The 21595-nt window shown below is 34.9% G+C and overlaps 3 protein-coding genes and 1 pseudogene across 5 annotated transcripts; all 4 read left to right on the top strand.

Annotated features, from left to right (window-relative positions):
• The first annotated feature begins 1050 nt into the window (after positions 1-1050).
• LOC108825617 (putative disease resistance protein At1g63350) lies at positions 1051-4033 on the top strand. Of its 2 annotated transcripts, none has more exons than XM_018598944.2 (2): positions 1051-3704; positions 3821-4033. In XM_018598944.2, the coding sequence occupies exons 1-2, from the start codon at positions 1103-1105 to the stop codon at positions 3943-3945; spliced, it is 2727 nt and encodes a 908-aa protein (XP_018454446.1). In that variant the 5' UTR covers positions 1051-1102; the 3' UTR covers positions 3946-4033. The 2 variants fall into 2 exon arrangements, with proteins under 2 accessions (XP_018454446.1, XP_018454445.1); XM_018598943.2 differs by having other exon boundaries at positions 1052-3712.
• Positions 4034-5501: 1468 nt separating this feature from the next.
• On the top strand, positions 5502-7876 carry LOC108825624 (beta-ketoacyl-[acyl-carrier-protein] synthase III, chloroplastic). Its single transcript, XM_018598951.2, has 7 exons — positions 5502-5899; positions 6193-6481; positions 6546-6651; positions 6725-6843; positions 6926-6990; positions 7083-7308; positions 7386-7876. The coding sequence occupies exons 1-7, from the start codon at positions 5709-5711 to the stop codon at positions 7605-7607; spliced, it is 1218 nt and encodes a 405-aa protein (XP_018454453.1). The 5' UTR covers positions 5502-5708; the 3' UTR covers positions 7608-7876.
• A 1384-nt stretch (positions 7877-9260) lies between these two features.
• LOC108825618 (acid beta-fructofuranosidase 3, vacuolar) lies at positions 9261-15007 on the top strand. 2 transcript variants are annotated; one of them, XM_018598945.2, is made up of 7 exons: positions 9261-9773; positions 10101-10109; positions 12747-12991; positions 13179-13796; positions 13941-14350; positions 14427-14514; positions 14584-15007. In XM_018598945.2, the coding sequence occupies exons 1-7, from the start codon at positions 9398-9400 to the stop codon at positions 14800-14802; spliced, it is 1965 nt and encodes a 654-aa protein (XP_018454447.1). In that variant the 5' UTR covers positions 9261-9397; the 3' UTR covers positions 14803-15007. The 2 variants fall into 2 exon arrangements, with proteins under 2 accessions (XP_018454447.1, XP_056849736.1); XM_056993756.1 differs by lacking the exon at positions 10101-10109.
• A 2414-nt stretch (positions 15008-17421) lies between these two features.
• On the top strand, positions 17422-19740 carry LOC108825199 (cytosolic sulfotransferase 1-like; annotated as a pseudogene).
• The last annotated feature ends 1855 nt before the right edge of the window (positions 19741-21595 follow it).

The raw sequence follows: 21595 nt of genomic DNA, 5'->3' as shown, positions 1-21595 counted from the left end.
CCACCCAATTTTTTTTTTTTTTTTTGTATTTTAAATTTTTTATTGGTAAGTTTTAGTTTTACCAATTAGAAATTGTATATTTTTAAAAATAGTGACCGGACAGTTTAGTAAAAGTATCAGATTCATTTGACCTTGAGGCTACATGAACGTCTTTGGCAACTCTAGCAATGTTCCTACTTTTATCATCAGAACTTGCAGAGTTTCCGATAAGCGCAACGAGCTAATTAATCAAATGTCGGACAAACTTCAGATGAAATTAAGCATTGCATAAGAATTCGTCACTATGATATTTTGAAATGAGTATCTGATCTTTGAATGGTCCAGGAGTACGATAAGTATGGCTATGCATCTCCTTCCCTGGCCAAGAATTCATCCCTATTATAGCTTTTGTTTCACTTATGGCTATGTTTCCATGGAAATAAAAACCACAATCCAAAACATATCATTCAAGCTTTTGGTTCCACGCAACACAAACAATTTTATTACCGACCAGTTGTTGTCATTTTAATTTTATTAATTAAGCCAATTCTTTTTACAAAACATGCAGCCAATGGAATGCCAAGTTAAATTTCGTTCCCCTTAAAAAGAAAACATTTATATACCAAGTTCAGAGCTTCTTTACTGCACAAAATTTAGAAACAAAAAACACAAACAATCAACAAAAGATTACTTGTTATACAAGATATCCCATACACTCTCGTAGAAGGTTAGTTTGAAGAGTCATAGACGCTCGAGTGGACAACAGGTCGTGTCAGGTGGTCAACGCTTAACATATCAGGTTCGACATGATCCAAGTTCCGCGAAACTTGGTTTTGCCTCTAGAGTGACCTTCTCGTTGAAGTTCTCTCCCTGCCACTAGTCCAGAGGTTCGAGCTCCAAAATAACTGCCACATGGCGTAATATGATTGATGAAGAGGAAGGTGTCATTTGGGTACTACGACGAGATTGGCTAGTGTGCTACTTGGAGAAGACTTTGAAATTAGTATGTCCCACCAAAGTCAACGACATGATCTTATTTTTGTGGACGAAAAAGAAAATCTATAATATTCAATTATTGGTTTGCCTTCTCTCTGGTTTTGTCAGATCTCTCACTCCCTCTAATATGGGGAACTGTGTATCTATATCGATACCATGTGATTCCTGTGTGAATACAGTCTCTCAATGGCATGACGAGAAAGGAGGTTATATTCACAATGTTGAGAAGAATCTCACATTTTTGGAGACTAACATGGAAGAGCTCAGAGCTAGGCGTGATGATGTGTCAAGAAGGGTCACAAGAGAGGAGGATAGAGGTCTGCAAAGGCTTGCCGAAATCCAGGTATGGCTAAATAGAGTTGAGACTATTGAAAACAGAGCCAATGATCTTCTTAGTGCTAAAAATGTTGAACTGCAAAGGCTGTGTCTTTGTTCGCTTTGCTCCAAGAGTTTAGTATCAAGCTATCGTTACGGGAAAAGTGTTTTCTCGACACTGAGAGAGGTTGAGAAACTCAAAAGTAGTGTATTTGAAATGGTTTCTGAGAAAGCTCGAACATCTGAGGTGGAGGAAAGGCCTGTTCAACGTGCAATTGTTGGTCAAGAAACGATGCTCGAAAAGGCATGGAATCATCTCGTGGAAGATGGAGTTGGTATTATGGGTTTGTACGGTATGGGAGGAGTAGGAAAAACAACGCTTCTCACACAGCTCAACAATAAGTTTAGTGATGAAAGGTGTGGGTTTGATTTTGTGATTTGGATTGTTGTGTCAAAGGAGTTTCAAGTAGAGAAGATTCAAGAGGTGTGGAAGCAAAAAGATACAACTGAAAAAGGTGTACACTTATACAATTTCTTAAAGAAAAAGAGATTTGTCTTGTTTCTAGATGACTTGTGGCAAAAGGTAGATTTAGCTAAAGCTGGAGTCCCGTTTCCAACGGTAGAAAACAGATGCAAAGTGGCATTCACCACCCGTTCCCAAGATGTATGTGCGCATATGGGAGTGGAAGAGCCGATGGAAGTCCAATGCCTCTCGGACAACGACGCATTTGTTTTGTTCCAAAAGAAGGTTGGACCAGTAACGCTTGGAAGCGATCCAGAGATTCCTGATATTGCAAGAATAGTTGCTAGAAAATGTCGAGGCCTGCCATTGGCTCTCAATGTCATAGGCGAGACAATGTCATGCAAGAGGACGATACAAGAATGGCGTCATGCCATAGATGTATTGACTTCATACGCCATCGAGTTTTCTGGCATGGAAGATCAGATTCTCCCGCTTTTGAAGTATAGCTATGATAATCTTAAAGAGGAGCGTCACAAACTGTGTTTGCTGTACTGCGCTTTATTTCCAGAAGATTATAAAATTCAAAAATCAAAATTGATAGACTATTGGATATGCGAAGGGCTTATTGATGGAAGTGAAGATATCGAAAGGGCTGAGAACAAGGGTTATGAGATAATTGGTAGTCTTGTTCGTGCATCATTGTTGATGGAGGATGGAACAAATAAAGTGTGTATGCATGATATTATCCGTGAAATGGCCTTGTGGATTGCGTCTGACTTGGGTCAAGAAAAAGAGGCTTTCATTGTGCATGCTGGTTTGTGGTTCTTTAAAATGCCAAAGGTTAAGAACTGGAACATTGTGAGAAGGATGTCATTGATGCATAACAAGATTCTTCATCTCCGTGGAAGTCATGAATGTCTCCAACTCACAACCTTGCTCTTGCAAAAGACAGAGTTGGGAAAGATCTCAAGTGAATTCTTCAAGTCCATGCCAAAGCTAGTTGTTCTGGATCTATCGAAAAATCTAGATCTTATTGAATTGCCTGAAACCATATCAGAATTAGGTTCCTTGCAATATCTAAACTTGTCTGGAACTGCTATACATCACTTGCCTATGGGTTTGCTTGGGTTGAAAAATCTAATTTACTTGGATTTGTGGGATACTGATATTTTGAGTATTGCTGGGATATCAAAGCTGCATAAGTTGAAAGTTCTGAAATTATTTGGTCATGAGTTTCTATGTGATTTCCAAGCAGTGAAGGAGTTGGAAACCTTGGAGCATTTAGAAAGTTTATTCATAAGAATTACATCTTTTCAATATGTAGAGATATTGAGATCCCAAAGGCTGATGAGTTGTACACAACATCTAGAGATCGATAATATCAGTCTGGAAACTATAGTACCTCTAGCTATAATGGAGAAGCTTCGTAGTTTCTGGATCAAGAGCTGGAACATCTCTGAGATAAAAATGGGAAATATATGCAGCAAAAGAAAGATTGTTTATTCTCTGCACAGTCCAAGTACCCCATGTTTCTCCAGCCTCTCCGTAGTGAAAATACAAGATTGCAACCGCCTCAGGGAACTGACATTACTGATGTTTGCTTCAAACTTGAGAGAACTTGATGTTTTGGGTGCAAAAGAACTAAAAGATATAATAAACAAAGAGAAAGCTTCCAAAGGTGAAGATTCAGGGATTGTTCCTTTTCCGAAACTGATTCTTCTTCGACTCGATAGTTTACCGGAGCTGAATAATATTCATTGGAAACCTCTACCATTTCCATGTCTTAAGGAAATCCGTGTAACGGGATGTCCAAATCTGAGAAAGCTCCCTCTCGATTCCAGAAGTGGCAAGCATGGTGAAAATGGACTCTTCATTAGCTACAGTAGAAAAGAACGGATTGAATATTTGGAATGGAAGGATGAAGCTACCAAAACCCGCTTCTTATCTTCTTGCAAAAAGGTCTAGTTTCTTATGCCTTCTCTTTTTGTTTTCAAATGATTTATCTTTCAGGTAATGAAACTGCTTCAATCTTTAATATGCATCTGTTTTTTTTTTCTTTTGTGTTAGATTTGATTATAAGCACACAAAGGTTAAGTGGGGCTTCTCAGGCAGCAAGTTCCAAGTGGATGATATGTTTTCTGTGTGTTTTTCTTGTGGTTAAAGTCTCTCTTCCTGTCTCTTGCTTTATTTGAATTACTTTTTGAATTTGCTCGAAATTGATTTGTACTTTGATTTTACGTTTGGAATTGATTGCAATAGTTTCAACAACTTTGATTAGTATCTTCGTTTCACTAGAAGTATATAGTCAAATAAGTTGATTCGCTTGTTTATGCAATATAGACTATATTGATACCCTGTGATTCATGGATGAATATAGTCTCTCAATGGCTAGAGGAGAAAGGAGATTATATTCATAATCTTGACAAGAATCTCACATGTTTGGGAATAACCATAGAAGAGCTCACAGGTAGGCGTGATGTTTTTGTCAGTTGTTCTACCTTACACGTTCATCAGTTCAGACATATGTTTGTGTTCAAATATCAAAATGTGCTTTGTGACTACTATATTTCAATCTATGATCTTAGGATCCTAATCCCTACCCACTTCTAAGTTTATTTGATATCCATTTCTTCTTCTGGCATTGTGTTTTCTTTGTTTAGAAATGGAATGAGTAGTGAATTTGCATTCATGTCATATCTAACTTCCAAAAGCTCATTTGTGTCTTTGTCTCATCCACCAAACTATGAAGCTTCTTATTATTAAGACAGTCCACACAACCAACTATATTTGACAACATATGAATGTTTTTTCACGGTTTTTTTCTTTATTTCTCTTACTGGCAATATATTTTATTTCCTTGAACTTACTCTTCTTCAAGTTGTTCACCAAACCCCTCCTAATGTATTACCGGGTAGTATTCAACTAACTTTTTGTCCTTGTCTTATTTACTTTATATTAATCATTTTCTGTGGAATTTAAGGAAATAATAATCTACTTGATAAAATGCTTTTCACAATCCTTATAATCTTTTGGATAAGAACGAGGGCTGAAAGCTAGGCAAGTGATGATTAGTTGGCCTTAATGATGGCAAACAACAATTTGTGACGAGAGAGAATTCTCCTCTCATATAATTAATCTGTAAAATCATAAATAGTTAAATACAACTAAATAAAATCCAGACACATATTTTAAACAAAAATATAATTTTATTATTTTGATCAAAAAGATAATTTTCTTATAATGAGTGATTTCAAGTTTTTTATGCAATAAAAGATAATTTATTATAATGAAAAAATGGTTATATATAAAGTATTTAATTAATATTAAATATTGCATATTTTTTAAAAATGGAATAATAAAAATATTACTTGTGATAAAATAAATTTTTATATAACATATAATTTTTTTAAAAATTTACTACTTTCTACTGAATATTTGAACCATGAATTATTCTAATAATTTTTGAATTAATAATACTTCTATTTATAAATATTTATAAAATTATTATATTGCAACACGGACAAAATACTTAATTACTATAATATAAATAGAACTTAATTAAATATTCGCAGCACACAAACAAACAAAAATTGTCAATATTACAAATATCATATGTAATATAATAAATTAATATAAAATATAAGAAGAAAATAAAGATTAAAATAAGAATTGTGTTTACATGGTTTTTAAAAAAATAATAAAAAAAGAAATATGCAAATTAATTCATGAGTGGGTTAGTTTTGAATAAGCATTGGAATCTCCTCAAAACTGAGCTGCCCTCCTCCTGCCCTGCCACTCTTCTCTCTGTCTCCTCCTCTCTTCGCTTCGGAACTTCCGAAGATTCGACTTTTCTCACTAATAAACTATATTCGAATTTCTTCCTCTCCCAATCTCTCTCTGTAATCATCACAAATATTAAGTCAACAAACAAAGCTTCGATTCAAAACAAGAAAAAATGGCGAATGCATCTGGTTTCTTCACTCACCCTTCCCTTTCCTCAATGCGAACCAGAACCCACCTCCCGATCACAGTTTCCGGATCTGGGTTTCGCGTTTCCAAACGATTCTCCAAAAGGGTTCTCTGCTCCACCCTCAGCTCCCTCGATAACAATGCTTCTCCTTCTCCTTCTCAATACCGACCTCCCAGGTGATTAAAAAAACTCAACCTTTGATCCCTTCTCCACAACAATCCATTGATTCTAAAATCGAAAGTCGATTCCTTTTTATATCTCCTAGCTTGAAGCTTTAATGAAGATCTTTAAGACAAAACACACATGTTCTGTTTTTTTTTTTTTGTTAAAATGTCTTAGCTTAGCACTAAAGGAAGATCTTTTAAGACATGTTGATCTCCCATGTAATGAAATTCATCATAGTAAGGAAGCATTTAGATGGTCTCTAATTTATTATCATTGTTTTTTGGTTATGTCTTCTGCTTAAAAGGCTAGTGCCGAGTGGATGCAAGCTGATCGGATCTGGTTCAGCTGTCCCGAGTCTTCTGGTTTCTAACGATGATCTCGCGAAGATTGTCGATACCAATGACGAATGGATAGCTACTCGCACTGGTATCCGGAACCGTCGAGTTGTTGTGTCAGGCAAAGATAGCTTGGTCGGGTTAGCAGTTGAAGCAGCTACCAAAGCCCTTGAAATGGCGGAGGTTGCTCCTGATGATATCGACTTAGTCCTCATGTGTACTTCCACTCCTGATGATCTCTTCGGTGCTGCTCCACAGGTAATTTACTGTTTACTCACCGTTAAAAAGACCCCCCGCTGATTGATCTCTGTATTGATGGCAGATTCAGAAGGCACTTGGTTGCACTAAGAACCCTTTGGCGTATGATATCACAGCTGCTTGTAGTGGATTTGTTTTGGGTCTTGTCTCAGCTGCTTGTCATATAAGAGGTACAAAGAGTCAAATAAAGATGAGCTCATAAGATAAGTATGTACTAATAGCTGTCCTTTCTTTTTTTGGCAGGAGGTGGTTTTAAGAATGTTTTAGTGATTGGAGCTGATTCTTTGTCTCGGTTTGTTGATTGGACTGATAGAGGAACTTGCATCCTCTTTGGAGACGCTGCTGGTGCTGTTGTTGTTCAGGTACTGAACATTCTTAACCGGTCATTTTAAAAGATCAAATCTTTGGTATTTAGTTTAGACTTGGTACTTTCATTTCGTGCAGGCTTGTGACATTGAGGATGATGGGTTATACAGTTTTGATGTGCACAGTGATGGAGACGGTCGTAGGTATTTAGATTCACATTTCCTTATGGCTTCTTTAAGATTCATCTTCTTGTTCTTTTTACTTAAAGATTCTCTTTTTTTTTTTTTTTTTACAGACACTTGAATGCTTCTGTTAAAGAATCTCAAACCGATGGTGGTTTGAGCTCCAATGGGTCAGCGGTGGGTGACTTTCCACCAAAACAATCTTCATATTCTTGCATTCAGATGAATGGACAAGAAGTGTTTCGCTTTGCTGTCAAATGTGTTCCCCAGTCTCTTGAGTCTGCTTTACAAAAAGCCGGTCTTCCTGCTTCTTCCATTGATTGGCTCCTTCTCCATCAGGTAACCTTTCTTATCATACCGGTTTGTATAAGAAGAGCTTTTGAACCAGAAGATGGTTAAAAGGAAACATTTTGTAGGCAAACCAGAGAATATTAGACTCTGTGGCTACAAGGCTAAAGTTTCCACCGGAACGAGTGATATCAAACTTGGCTAATTACGGCAACACAAGCGCTGCTTCTATCCCTCTAGCTCTTGATGAGGCGGTGAGAAGTGGGAAAGTTAAACCGGGACACACCATAGCCACTTCCGGTTTTGGAGCCGGTTTAACTTGGGGTTCTGCTATTATCAGGTGGAGATGAATGGTCAAAAGTCCAACATGTAAGTTTTACTTCAGAGCAGAAGTGTATTTTTCTCTTCCACTGAGTAGAGGAACACACTGGAATTTGGTTAAACCGGTCTGGTTTAGTCCGGTTGAACTGGAAGTAAAGCGCGTTTTGTCTGATTTCGTTTCATTTTCACTTTTTGGAGGTTTTATCGTTTACTTGTTAGTTATTGTTTCCTTAAATCTTTTTTTTTATGTTCTTGAAAACTTCTTTTGTTGGTGATAGAAGAATACTTGTTCAAACCATATTTGGTCAGAATCTTTTAGAACCTTTAATCACTTGAAAAAAGTCTAGAATGTAGTAAAACATCATCATAAATGGATAGAAGATGCTCAAATGAAGCATGGCTTTAAAGGATAGATTTGATCAGTTCATGTGAGGTTTAGGATATGTTCTATGCCTGTTTCAGACTAGATCCAAAACCAATGTTTTCTTCTGGTTAGTGAAGTCTCGCGTTATTGAGGGTCATGGGAAAATAAACTTGGTTCTTGATAGCTACGGAACACTTTTGCACTTAAATTCTTTAAACGTAGATGGTAAGAATAAATATACGCTTAGTAATAACATGTGATACAAGTTGACCGAAAAAAGAAGTTGAACAATGAATGTAAGAAATTAGATTTAGCTGTTAGTTTTGAAAAAATTATGGTCGTTAAAATTATTCAAAGTCAATGTTTTTTGAGAAAAATATGGTATTTAAAGTCAAATTTGGAATGAGTATTTTTAGATACTTCTCCTAATATGTAAAAACTACGGCAATTTCCGATACTTTCAATAATAACTTTAAATTTTATTATATTTCAATCTTTTTAAAGTTCAAATATCGTCCCATCTTTTAAACTGCTCTCGTAATAATAGACATATAGTTATTTAAAAATAATTTGACCCAAAAAAAAGATTTAAACAAAATTGAATAGAAGACGGAAAATGGGCGATGGTACAAATCGGTTATTGTTTAGATGGAGCACGTCTTTGCCATCAGAGACCGAACGGGTCTTCTACATGTGGATCTAATTTCCCCACATCCAATAATTTATAGATCTTGTCGTTTCTATTACATGAGATCTTGTCTTTATCTGTTAATAAAAAACAAAAACCAAAGAAAAAGATATTATAAAGAAAAATGTATACAAAGAAATGCTGTAACAAAAAGAATTACAAGTGGTAGATATGAGCTAGTCATCTCATCAAACTTTATACAAGATCGCTTTTTGGAATTTTATTGGTAACCAAAATACGTATTATTTTCAGTCTATTTTCAAAAAACGTCATATTTTCTAGACGTCAAAAATTATTAAGTGTATAACATGTTTTCTAATCCCTTATAAATATGATGAGTTCTTATAAATTTCAGTTTTATATTAACTGATTATAGATGATATTTTAGTACAATAAAATTTGGCCATTACTCCATTATCCATTATGATAGTTGCATATCGAATATTATATCAGTTTAGCTAAATTTATTACAAGACACAGTCAGCAACTGCTGTAATATTAATCTCCCCGTTTTATTAGCTTTTTCATTAAAAATCTTTTTTTTTTAATTTTATACTATATATTTTTGCAAATGCCTACCCACTCCAGTTCTTTTTCTTTTTTTAAATTAAAAACCAATCCAGTTCTCTCTCTATAGTCTATCTACCTGTCTGAATCAATATTTTTTATATATTCTCAGATTTGTTTGTTGTTGATTTTCCTATATAAATTGGAAGTGATATATTCTCTTCAACCTATCAAACTAAAGAAAGCAAAACAGAACTAAAATGGCAAGCTCTGAATCTCTCTTGCCTGTCAGTTCTCAACAAGATCCATTATCTGATTCAAGATGCGACTCAATCCCGGAGAGCCGGAAGAGAAGACCTATCAAAGTTCATCTCGCCGTCTATTCTGGTTTTCTGTTGATCGCTTTATACGTTACTCTCATCATTACACACGGCGGATCCTCGCCCAAAAATGATGTCAATGATGACACGACCGTGGAGTCACGTGCTCGTTTAGCCGGCGTGTCGGAAAAGAACAACGAACATATTTGGAAACTTTCCAATGATCTGAAAGGAGAAGCGTTTGCGTGGAACAATACTGTGTTGTCGTGGCAACGAACTGCGTTTCATTTCCAACCTGAGAAAAATTGGATGAACGGTATTAACACTATTTATTAATTACATGAAAATGTAATGATTTCTAAAATAGTTATAAAAAGTGTTTCCACTTTTCTCCAAACAGCATAAAGAATGTTCATTTTCCACGTTTTCTTTAGATTTTCAATTTCATAACGATTTTTATATTTAGACATAGGTTAATAGAAAATATTTGTGATCAAGCTGGTATCCTATATGTGCAGTTTAAATCTGGAATCATACAATTACATTAAGTTTTAATAATATAAAAGATTTTATTATTTTCACTGCTAATTTATTGTTTTTTCTCTCTCAATTCGATGGCGTATGTTGGCTTCTCCATCTGAAGATCCTAATGGTAAGCTCTAGATCCTACATTGAAGTCTTTTTGTTCTTTTTAGAAGTGTACATTTTTTTTCCTTTGACCTTGTTTTTATTTATTTATATAAAATGGAAAACAATTAAATGATTGGCTTCGCAACTGGTGGATACATCTAAAACCCAAAACATTATTGGGAATTCGGCCAAACAAAACCTCAACTTTGCACGGATTGCCAAAACAAACATGAATTTTTGGGCTGGCCAAAAAAACACTAAACTTTCATTGACTTTCTAATTAATTAACAATGTTTTCGTTGACTTGCCAATTTAGCACGCCGTCAGTTAACTTAACATACGTCGTTTATTGTTGTCGTTAAAGTAAAACGACGTCGTTTCATCTCATTTGAAACGGCGTCGTTTTATATGATTTGAAAAATAAAAACAAGTAGCCTCCTGGATTCGAACACAGGTTGGGTAGGACATATGACAAGGTGTTTTACCACTGGGCTAAGGACACTTTCAATGTACTTACTAACATATTTAATCTTATTTAGTACTCATTGAATATAATTTTTTTTCTAAAAACTTAAAAATATCTTTAAAATTTCAAAAAATTGAAAAAGAAATATTTTTATAAAATTAATTTTGAAATTAAAATGAAAAAAAAATTCTTAAAAAATAAAAATCTTTAAAATTCAATATCTAGCTTAAAAATCGAAATTTAAGAAAAAAATTATTTTATAAAAAAAAAATCAATTTTTTAAGCTGGATATTGAATTTTTTAATTTTTATTTTTTTTAAGAAAAAAAAATTATTTTTAATTTTAATTTCAAAATTAATTTATAAAAATATTCCTTTTTCAATTTTAAAAATTTAAAGATATTTTTAGGTTTTTAGAAAAAAAAACTATATTCAATGAGTACCAAATAAAATTAAATATGTTAGTAAGTACATTGAAAGTGCCACTAGCTCAGTGGTAAAACACCTTGTCATATGTCTTACCCAACCTGAGTTCGAATCCAGGAGGCTACTCGTTTTTATTTTTCAAATCATATAAAACGACGCCGTTTCAAATGAGATGAAACGACGTCGTTTTACTTTAACGACAACAATAAACGACGTATGTTAAGTTAACTGACGGCGTGCTAAATTGGCAAATCAACGAAAACATTGTTAATTAATTAGAAAGTCAATGAAAGTTTAGTGTTTTTTTGGTCAGCCCAAAAGTTCATGTTTGTTTTGGCAATTCGTGCAAAGTTGAGGTTTTGTTTGGCCGAATTCTCAAACATTATTGGTAGGGATATGTGACAACATGGCACGTTTACAATAGATGTCACTAGAACCAAAAAAAACATAAAAATAACTATTGTGAGAGACAATTATTAATTTACGGGAAAATTGTCTTTTAAATCCTGAACTTTCAAATTTGGTTCAAAAAAAGCCTGAATTATTGCTTGGACCATTTAAGTCACAGACTTATTTTGACAAACCGTTTAAAGCCTCGAATTAATTTGACTAAGCCACATTCAATACGTCGTTATCTCGGCTAACGGCACGATTAAACGAGCTTAACTTCCGTTTACTGTTCCCGTTAAACCTAAGCTACGTCATCTTAAAATTAGAAAACTCCTAAATTTTTATCTTCTCAAAATTGCAATCCCTAATTCCCCAAATCAAAAACCCAATCAAAAATACAAACTCTTGATTTCAAGTGGAGCAGAGGCTCGTGAAACAAGAGCAGCTGGTCGTGAAGCAAGGGCTTTTGAGGCAGAACCTCGTCGGGCAGAAGCTCGTGAGAGGGAGAATCGTGAAGCAGAGATTTGGTAGGCAGAGGCTCGTGAAGCAGAGGTTCGGCAGGCAGAGGCTCGTGAGAGGGAGAATCGTGAAGCAAATGCTCGTGAAACAAGGGTTTGCAATTTTTGATTGAGTTTTTGATTTGGGGAATTAAGGATTGCAATTTTTGAGAAGATAGAAATTTATGGGTTTTTCTAATTTCAAAACGACGTAGCTTAGGTTTAACGTAAACAGTAAACGGAAGTTAACCCCGTTTAATCGTGCCGTTAGCCGAGATAACGACGCATTGAATATGGCTTAGTAAAATTAATTCGAGGTTTTAAACGGTTTGTCAAAATAAGTCTGTGCCTTAAATGGTCCAAGCAATAGTTCAGGTTTTTTTTGAACCAAATTTGAAAGTTGAGGATTTAAAAGACAATTTTCTCATTAATTTACACCTAAAAAGGTATATAAGTACAATGACAAAATCTGAACAGAAAGTCATGGAAGCCAATAATGTCCCTTTTGTTTGTTTTGTATACACCACGTGAGTCATGTGCAAGTTGAACAAATCATCGCTTGCCCGTTAGTGTGTGTTTAGAGCCTTTTTATGATCTGATTAAACTCGTTCTACCAACCCAATTGTAGCTGAAAGCGTCGTATTTCTTAGTGGTAGTAAAACGTGATTTTCTATTGTATACGTTAATGAATGAAATGTTTTGATCTTATTTTACATGGACTATAGTCAGCTAAGGATTTTTTTGCCATACATTATGATAAATCTGACCTGCTCTGGTTTTCATTATTAATTACGACAAAGCTTTTTTAGCAAAAAAGAAAAGAACTATTACAAAGTTATTTGTTTTGACGCTAACAAATGTAACGTTTAAACCTTGTCCAGGTCCTTTGTTTTATAAGGGATGGTATCATTTCTTTTATCAATACAACCCAAATGCAGCCGTGTGGGGTGACATCGTCTGGGGTCACGCCGTATCAAAGGATCTTATCCACTGGCTTTACCTTCCATTTGCCATGGTTCCTGACCAATGGTACGATGCTAATGGTGTTTGGACCGGTTCAGCTACTTTCCTTGATGATGGTTCTATTGTCATGCTCTACACTGGTTCCACCGACAAATTCGAACAGGTAACTATTTTTGAAATCCATTCATTGCTTAAACACTCTAATAATGTTTGTGACAGAATAAAACGTGAATAATTGTTTCATAATTGTAATATTGATTCTAATTTTGTGCTTGGTAGCAGTAAAATATACTTCCAGTATAATTTTTTGGAGCAATTAGTGACAATGTTGTTATTTACTATGCTTTTAGGTTCAAAACCTTGCCTATCCTGAAGACCCCAAAGATCCACTTTTGTTGAAATGGACCAAGTACTCTGGCAACCCGGTTCTTGTAGCACCTCCAGGTATTGGTGTTAAGGACTTCCGTGACCCAACAACTGCATGGAAGACATCAGACGGGAAATGGCGGATCACTATTGGCTCCAAAATCAACAGAACCGGAGTATCTATTATTTACGACACAACAGATTTCAAGACCTACGAGAAACATGATACCTTGTTGCACCAAGTTCCAAACACTGGAATGTGGGAGTGCATTGACTTTTATCCAGTGTCCAAGACTAAAGACAAGGGTCTTGACACTTCTGTTAATGGACCGGATGTTAAGCATATCATTAAGGCTAGTATGGACGATACTAGAATTGACCATTATGCAATTGGAACATACCATGATTCTAATGCAACATGGGTCCCAGATAATCCTTCAATCGATGTCGGGATTAGTACCGGTTTGAGATATGATTACGGTAAATTTTATGCATCCAAGACGTTTTATGATCAACATAAGGGACGAAGAATCTTGTGGGGTTGGATCGGTGAATCTGATAGCGAAGCAGCTGATGTACAGAAGGGTTGGTCTTCTGTTCAGGTATGTCTCTTAACCTAACGTGGTGTGAAAGTTTCTTTGCAATACACAGTTATTTTCTGTCTAAGTTAGGTTTGACTTTATGTTTTTATGTATTAGTTACTTGCTCTCTAGTTTAGGTTTGAATTTTGTTTTACTGATGATCAGGGGATCCCGAGAACTGTTGCATTGGACACAAAGACAGGGAAGAACTTAGTCCAATGGCCAGTTAAGGAAATTGAGTCTCTGAGATTAAGAAGGAAGAAGTTCCACATGAAGGTTGAACCAGGGACAGTGGTTCCGGTCGATTTAGGTCCCGCCGCTCAGCTAGATATAGAGGCTGAGTTCAAGATCAAGAAGGACGATCTCGAAGTAGTCTTTGGAGATGATTCCGTGGAGGACGACAAGGAGTTCAGTTGTGAAACGAGCGGTGGAGCCACCGTACGTGGGGCTTTAGGACCTTTCGGATTCTCGGTTCTTGCTGACCAAAGCTTGTCAGAACAAACTCCCGTTTACTTCTATGTGACAAAGGGAAAAGACTCGAAACTCAAAACCTTTTTCTGCACTGACACTTCAAGGTAAGTAGTTATTTAACAAATTAAACAATAATTGCGTTTTAATTGTATACTAATCAAAATCTCTTTTAATTATTAGGTCGACCATAGCAAACGATGTTGTGAAACCAGTATATGGAAGCTTCGTACCGGTACTAAAAGGAGAGAAACTGACCATGAGAATCTTGGTAATATTATATCTATAAAACAACAACTTCATTAACAATGATCTGATATAATTAACTTTTATTTTCTAGGTGGATCATTCGATAGTAGAAGGGTTCGGACAAGGTGGGAGAACATGTATTACCTCAAGGGTTTATCCAACAAAAGCCATTTATGGTGCTACAAAGCTATTCTTGTTCAATAATGCTATTGATGCGACAATTACGGCATCGTTTAAGGTGTGGCAAATGAACAGTGCTTTTATTCGTCCATTCTCCGCCGACGATCTGGGTGTTCCTTCTAGCACCTGAAGATTATTAATTATCTACAAATAATAAGGGGACTTTTATCCTCTTTTTCCGAGTGAGTCGTTTGAATTGTTGTTATATAATTGGTCTGTCGACAAAAAAAGGTTATATAATTGGTCTGCTTTTGATTTGTCATCTGTGTGATCAATGTTGATTCCTCATGTGAGTCATGAGAAGAAAAATAAAATTATTTTCTCATTTTTGTAAAGGAAGTTTTAGTTCGTTTAGTCATGATTGGTTCCGATTCTGGAATGTGAAAACCACTTTTTAAAAATAGATGAAGAAAGAAATTGAGAAATTCATTGAACGAATTTTTTTTTTTTAGAAGTATGTAACCTATACTATTCTATAAGAGCACTATTATCAATAAATTCTCACCATTAGTATCTCACAGATCTAATACAAAATAAAGTATATGAATATCTCAAATGTTTAGATATCTCATCAAAAATGTCGTACAATATCTCATTTGAAATACTTTTAACCAGATATTTAAACACTTGAGATATTAATTTGTTTTATTTTGTGTTGGAATTATAAGATATTAGTGGTGAGAACCTAATAATAACGGTGCTCTAAGAGAAAGAAGCCTTGATATAAGAGAAACATGGCTTTAGTCGCCACTCGCCAGTTTTGCATCTTTGTTTTTGAACATAGCATCTTTTTTTTCTTACATCAATGATTCAACCGTTTATCAGCATGATTCATAAACCAATATGACTCCCTCTAAACACTTACAGGGCCTAATAATACATCTTTAACTGTTAATTTACATCCAATTTGGCACCTTCAGCTCCAAATTAAACTGATACCTGAAAAGATTCGATACATGACTAAAAAATTATAAACACATATTATGATGGGACAAATGACTTTAAAGCAAGATTATTAATTTTTCAATACGGCCCTGTTAGCCAAGCAGGCTTGGCGTATTGTTACAAAACCGGAGGGACTCTTGGCAAGGGTACTTGTGAGTAAATATTGCAGGAACCTCCCCTTTCTAACTGTGAAACTCCCAAAAGAATGCTCTCATGGTTGGCGGAGTATAATTGCAGGGAGGGATCTTTTGGTCTTGAAACTGGGCTCAGTTGTAGGGGATGGGGAGTCTATTAATGTTTGGAAAGATGCTTGGTTGAGTACTGATACTCCCAAGAGACCATATGGACCACTCCCAGAAAAATTCCAAGACCTTAGAGTGTCTGATTTCCTTACACGTGAGACTAAGGAATGGAATATTGGGATGATAGAGCAAGTGTTCCCACAGCTGCTTGATGAGATTACTCTTCTGAAACCAAGTATGACGGGCGGAAAAGATGGATTTGCTTGGCTAGCATCCCGCTCTGGTACGTATACGACGCGCTCTGGTTACTATACGGTTGCAGAAAACGAACTACAACAATTACAACAAGAGACGACTAGGCCAGATAGAGATTGGAAAAAACTTCTATGGTCAGGACGCATCTCACCTAAGATCCAGCTCTTTCTATGGAAGGCAACACAAGGGGCTCTGGCAACAGGAGCAAACCTGCAACTCAGAGGCCTACTGCAGCATACGACTTGCATTCGATGTGGAGAATTAGAGACAGAAGCACACATTTTTCTCCATTGTGAATTTGCAAGGAAAGTCTGGTCATCCACGCTCTTCCAGCTTTAATTCGAACCAACTGACTACGAAGAATTCGCCGACGCCTTAGGAGCGCTAAAGAAGGCAAATTGCCTGCCTCCAATGGGAGTCTTGTCTGATTTATTTCCTTGGGTATGCTGGTATATTTGGATTGCAAGAAACCAGTTAGTCTTTGAAGGGAGAACCATCTCACCGGAGGAAACTGTATCACAAGGTGTATTCAGAGCTCGAGAGTGGCAAATGGCTCAACCTGCAGTAGTAAACAAGCCCCGACAAATGGACAGATTAATGATCATGCCCGATCTGGATGATCTACTAATCTGTTGTTCAGATGCAGCTTGGAACCAGGAACTTCGAATGGCGGCTTTTGGGTGTATTTTCCAAACCAGACAGGGCGTCGTCATCTATCAAACCTCTCGAGTGGAAAGGAGCGTCTCTTCACCCCGAATAGCAGAAGCTCTTGCACTAAGGTTTGCTCTCTTCACAGCCCTCTCCCAGGGCTTCTACAAAATCTGTGTCAAAACAGATTGTCAAACGCTCCTAGCAGCGATCAGATCACAGTCTCCTCCGGCGGATCTCTACGGAATCATCCAGGACATTGATCATCTATCCCTTTCTTTTAATGCTTGTTCTTTTAAATTTCTAGATCGTCTTTCAAACTCTGCAGCTGATTGCCTTGCAAAATCTGCACTCTGTAATGCTACTCATCCTCTTCCCTAATTAGGGATAGAGAAGTTTCTAATATAAGTATGTGTTAAAAAAAAAAGCAAGATTATTAATCAATAAAACACTGTCATCAACTTGTTATTAAATGTTAATTCACTTGAAAGTAATCATTGGTATACACCAACTACACTAATTACACCAACTAGCTATTTAAAATAAGTTTGCTTTATTACCAGCAATATTTGTATTTTTCTTGGATTTTTTGCTTATATATGTTATGAATTCGTTTGAACCTTACACACATCATTTTGTACAAGAACTTGCTAACAAATATGGACCTGAAGGAACTTCCATCGAACGTAGGAGATGACAACATAAGCGAAGAAGCAAATAGTTTAATCTCTTCTCTTCCTTCATGCACAGATTTCCAAGTAGAGATGTCAAATGGGCGGGATAAAAATGGGCGGCCCGTGTCCAAATTGATATGGTCTAAAATGGGCAGGTCCATTTTGGTCCATAACTAAATTTTTGTCCACATGGACAAACCCAATTATATCATGGACAATACTGGACTTAACCATTTGGACAATGGGCGACCCAAAAATCTAAAATGTCTAGGTTTAGCAAATTGGGAAAAACTCAATATTTTTCGACATTTTCCTGAAGCCTAAAAGTTTGATTTATAATTGTTTATGTGTGATTTTTGTTATGGAAAACATAATTTCTGCCAAAACTGAAAAACATAATTTCCCGCCAAAGCCGGAAAAAAATATAGTTGTCTGCCAAAACCGGAAAAGTGTAATTTCAGCCAAAACCGAAAAATACAATTTTCCGCTAAAATCGAAAAATCAAATTTTCCGCCAAAACCGAAAGACCAAATTTTCCGCCATAACCAAAAAAAATACAATTTCCCGCCAAAACCGGAAAAATCAATTTCTACCAAAACCGAAAAACCCAATTTCCCACCAAAACTGAATAATTCAATTTTCCGCCAAAACCGGAAAAACGTAATTTCCTGCCAAAACCAGAAGAAAAAAACGTAATTTTTCGTTAAAACTGGAAACACAATTTTCCGCAAAAATCAGAAAACAATATTTCCCGTAAAACCAGAAAACACACAATTTCTGCCAAAACCGAAAACATAATTTCTCGCAAAAATTGGAAAACACAATTTTCCGCCAAGACCGGAAAATACAATTTCTCGCAAAAACCGGAAAAACGCAATTTTTTGCCAAAATAGAAAACGCAATTTATCTTTTGTGAACTTGTGTGTTTTTATGAAGTCTAGAACATAAAGTTTAGAACTTGTATGAATTTTACTTTTTAAAACTGAAAAATTGTGTTGTTTACATTAAGTGGTCGTATAGGACCATGGACAGCCCAACAAATGTAATAAATCATGGTCTTATTTGGTTTTGGTCTCATTTGGACATGGTTCTATTTGGGCTTCGACCAAATATGTCTAGCAAAAAAATAAAGCCCATTCGGACACGCCCAAACCCGCCCGGCCCGCACAATTGACATCTATATTTCCAAGGGAAGAAGCTTTGTAATTATCAAGGATGTTGGTATAAATACAACACTCTCCAAGGCGTTCTTAATTTCCAGGCAGGTTTGAAACCGCAAAACACGGATATTATTCTTGCTTCTTTCCCCAAATCAGGCACTACTTGGCTCAAGGCCCTCACCGTTGCCCTCATGGAGAGATCAAAGAACCATTCCTTTGACCATCATCCTCTACTATCTGATAGTCCTCATGGCATTGTACCATTCCTGGAGCTCAGCGTGTATCAAGAAAGCTCAAGTCCTAACCTAGCCAAGTTCTCATCACTTCCGAGGCTGTTCTCAACTCACATGCCACTTCACGCGATGCATGAGACCCTCAACGAATCTCCTTGCAAGATTGTGTACCTGTGCAGGAACGTGAAGGACACATTGATCTCGTGGTGGTTTTTCAGGAGTGTTGTTAATAAAATGGAAGCAAACAGAAGCCTTCTCGAGACTACGTTTGAAGCGTTCTGCAACGGTACTACTATGGACCCATTTGGGATCATGTCTTGAGTTATTGGAGAAGAAGCTTGGAGAATCCCAAGCAAGTGCTTTTCATGAGGTATGAGGAGATGAAAGCTGAACCTCGCGAACAGGTCAAGAGACTTGCGGAGTTCTTGGGTTGTCCTTTTACCACGGAAGAAGAAGATCGAATTGGTGGATGAGATCTTGGACTTTTGCTCTCTGCGTAATCTGAGCAGTCTGGAAGTTAACAAAACCAAAATATTTAACAAAGTGGATCGAAGTATTTTTTTCCGTAAAGGGGAAGTTGGTGACTGGAAAAATTATCTTGCTCCTGAAATGGAGAACAGGCTGGACATGATCATCCAAGAAAAATTGCAAGGTTCTGGTTTGAAATTCTAAATACATATCATATGGTTTGTGTGTTTCTTTGTTGTTATTTTCCTTCATATTATCTTTCAATTGTCATCAGCAGACCTAAAGCCCTATTTTTAGGTATTCAGTAATATTATGTCCTACGATATTTTGTGTACTTTCAAGAATATTTCGTTGGGTAGGTAGGTACTATTCAAAGGAAACGAAGATTTATGTATATATTTGTGTTTTTCTTTGATGCAGCATAATAAAATACCTTCCGTTGTTATGTCCTTTTACGAGTAGCGTCTTCCTATTGTTACTTTGTTACTTTTTAAATAGTGTGAATGGTTTGGATAAAATAATAGGTTTATGACTGTTTAACGTAGCATCTAGAACATTTAATCAAAAATCTAAACGATTTTCAATGGTTTAGGTCTTTAGCATTATATATACTATGTGTTTTGTCCGCACTTACGTTCTTAATAGTTTTAAGAAATTATAAACAAATATAGTATAAATTCAAAAACGTTAAAATAATTTTTTTCTCATTTTCTGAAATATTTAATAATTAACTAAATATTAATTTTATATTCATTATATTTTATTTTTATGAAAAATATTTTGTTAGATAAAATAAACTTAAAATATCCATATATACATAAATTATATCTATTTAAAATATAATTTATGTATATATGGATATTTTAGATAATATAATATAAATTTTTAGATAATGAAGAATACCAAACTAATGAATTTTTTTGGGTAATTTTATATATTAACAAATATAACCTAATTATTTATTAAAAATAATAAAGATTTTCAATGCTCTAAATTTAAACGTGAGAGCTAACAAATTATTATTAGAATAATTTTAAGATAATAACACAATATATAAGAATTATATTATTTTAAACATAATTAATATTATTAATATAAATTCATTTTTAACTATATAATAAATTCACAAATAATAGTAAAGATATAGATAAACTGTTCTATATCTTATTTTTTAACTTTTATAACAGTAATAGTTATTTTAAGATAACAATGCAATATATAAGTTATCTTTATTTATTAAAAAAAAAATCTGATTAATATAAATTTGTTTTTAGTTATATATATAAATTCATTAAGGATAAAATCGATATTAACCACTTTAACTTTTAACGTGAGAGCTTCGTCGTAAAAAAATCACTTCGCAAATAATAGTATAGATTTAATATATATAATTAAACACATATAATTGTATATAGCACGATTTGTAAATAACATAACTATGATATGTTGTTTAAAAGTTTAAATGAAAAATAAATAATTTTTATTTTTAAATAGTTATGTTTTGGATAAAATAAAAGGTTTCCTTGTAATATTGATATAGTTCAATTCAAAACTTATTATTATAAGAAATAATATTTACATATAAAATTTGTATAGTTAAAAAAAATTAGTTCGGACGTTCTTATTTTTCATTATGAAATAAAAATGTTTTGGGATAACTTTTAGCTGTATGTATTCCTCATCCTAGTGTGTGACATGTAGACCTTGGATTCCCAGAGGACTGTGTGAAATAGTTAAATTTCATATTTCAATAATTTTAAAAATATATAAACTAAATAAAAACTGAAATTGTTGTCTGGTGTGTAGCATAGCAAATGACAAATAACTTGAAGACAAAAGGGCAGATATAAACATGTTCGTCTGAGTCAGATCTGAGCCAAATCATAGGTCAATATTCTAGCAAGATTCATTAGTAATTGGAAAAACCCAGCGGTTTTACTAGAAATCCGCAACAGTGGAATATCTAAACTATTATGGCTCAAATACACTTTTAACTATCTAAACTATTAAGTCTCAAGTACACTTTTAACTATGTCCCTTTAAAATTGCTCAAATATTACAAAGGAGTAAAAGACTGCCACTGCATTTAAAACAAATAATTAATCTAAATTACTATTATTATCTAACCGGATTTGGCCAGATTTGGCTGGATGATTTACTTACCGAACTTTTTTTTTCTGACATCACTTACCAATAACTTAAAATGTACGTTTAATATCTTGTGCATTGTAGTTTTATATCTTATATATTATACACATGACATTAAAAAAACATCTGTCAAATGTTAGTGAGTCACCG

Source organism: Raphanus sativus, chromosome 9 (assembly GCF_000801105.2).
Source record: "Raphanus sativus cultivar WK10039 chromosome 9, ASM80110v3, whole genome shotgun sequence".
Taxonomy (NCBI): Eukaryota; Viridiplantae; Streptophyta; class Magnoliopsida; order Brassicales; family Brassicaceae; genus Raphanus; species Raphanus sativus.
Note: the sequence above shows the minus strand (reverse complement) of the source record. Positions and strands in the feature narration are given on the sequence as shown.

Coding starts and splice junctions, on each gene's coding strand:
- LOC108825617 (XM_018598944.2), top strand. CDS start 1,103: ATGGGGAACTGTGTATCTATATCGATACCATGTGATTCCTGTGTGAAT. Junction 3,705..3,820: donor AACCCGCTTCTTATCTTCTT/GCAAAAAGGTCT, acceptor CTTTTGTGTTAG/ATTTGATTATAAGCACACAA.
- LOC108825624 (XM_018598951.2), top strand. CDS start 5,709: ATGGCGAATGCATCTGGTTTCTTCACTCACCCTTCCCTTTCCTCAATG. Junction 6,991..7,082: donor AGTGATGGAGACGGTCGTAG/GTATTTAGATTC, acceptor TTTTTTTTACAG/ACACTTGAATGCTTCTGTTA. Junction 7,309..7,385: donor ATTGGCTCCTTCTCCATCAG/GTAACCTTTCTT, acceptor AACATTTTGTAG/GCAAACCAGAGAATATTAGA.
- LOC108825618 (XM_018598945.2), top strand. CDS start 9,398: ATGGCAAGCTCTGAATCTCTCTTGCCTGTCAGTTCTCAACAAGATCCA. Junction 14,351..14,426: donor TTCTGCACTGACACTTCAAG/GTAAGTAGTTAT, acceptor TTTAATTATTAG/GTCGACCATAGCAAACGATG. Junction 14,515..14,583: donor AACTGACCATGAGAATCTTG/GTAATATTATAT, acceptor TTTATTTTCTAG/GTGGATCATTCGATAGTAGA.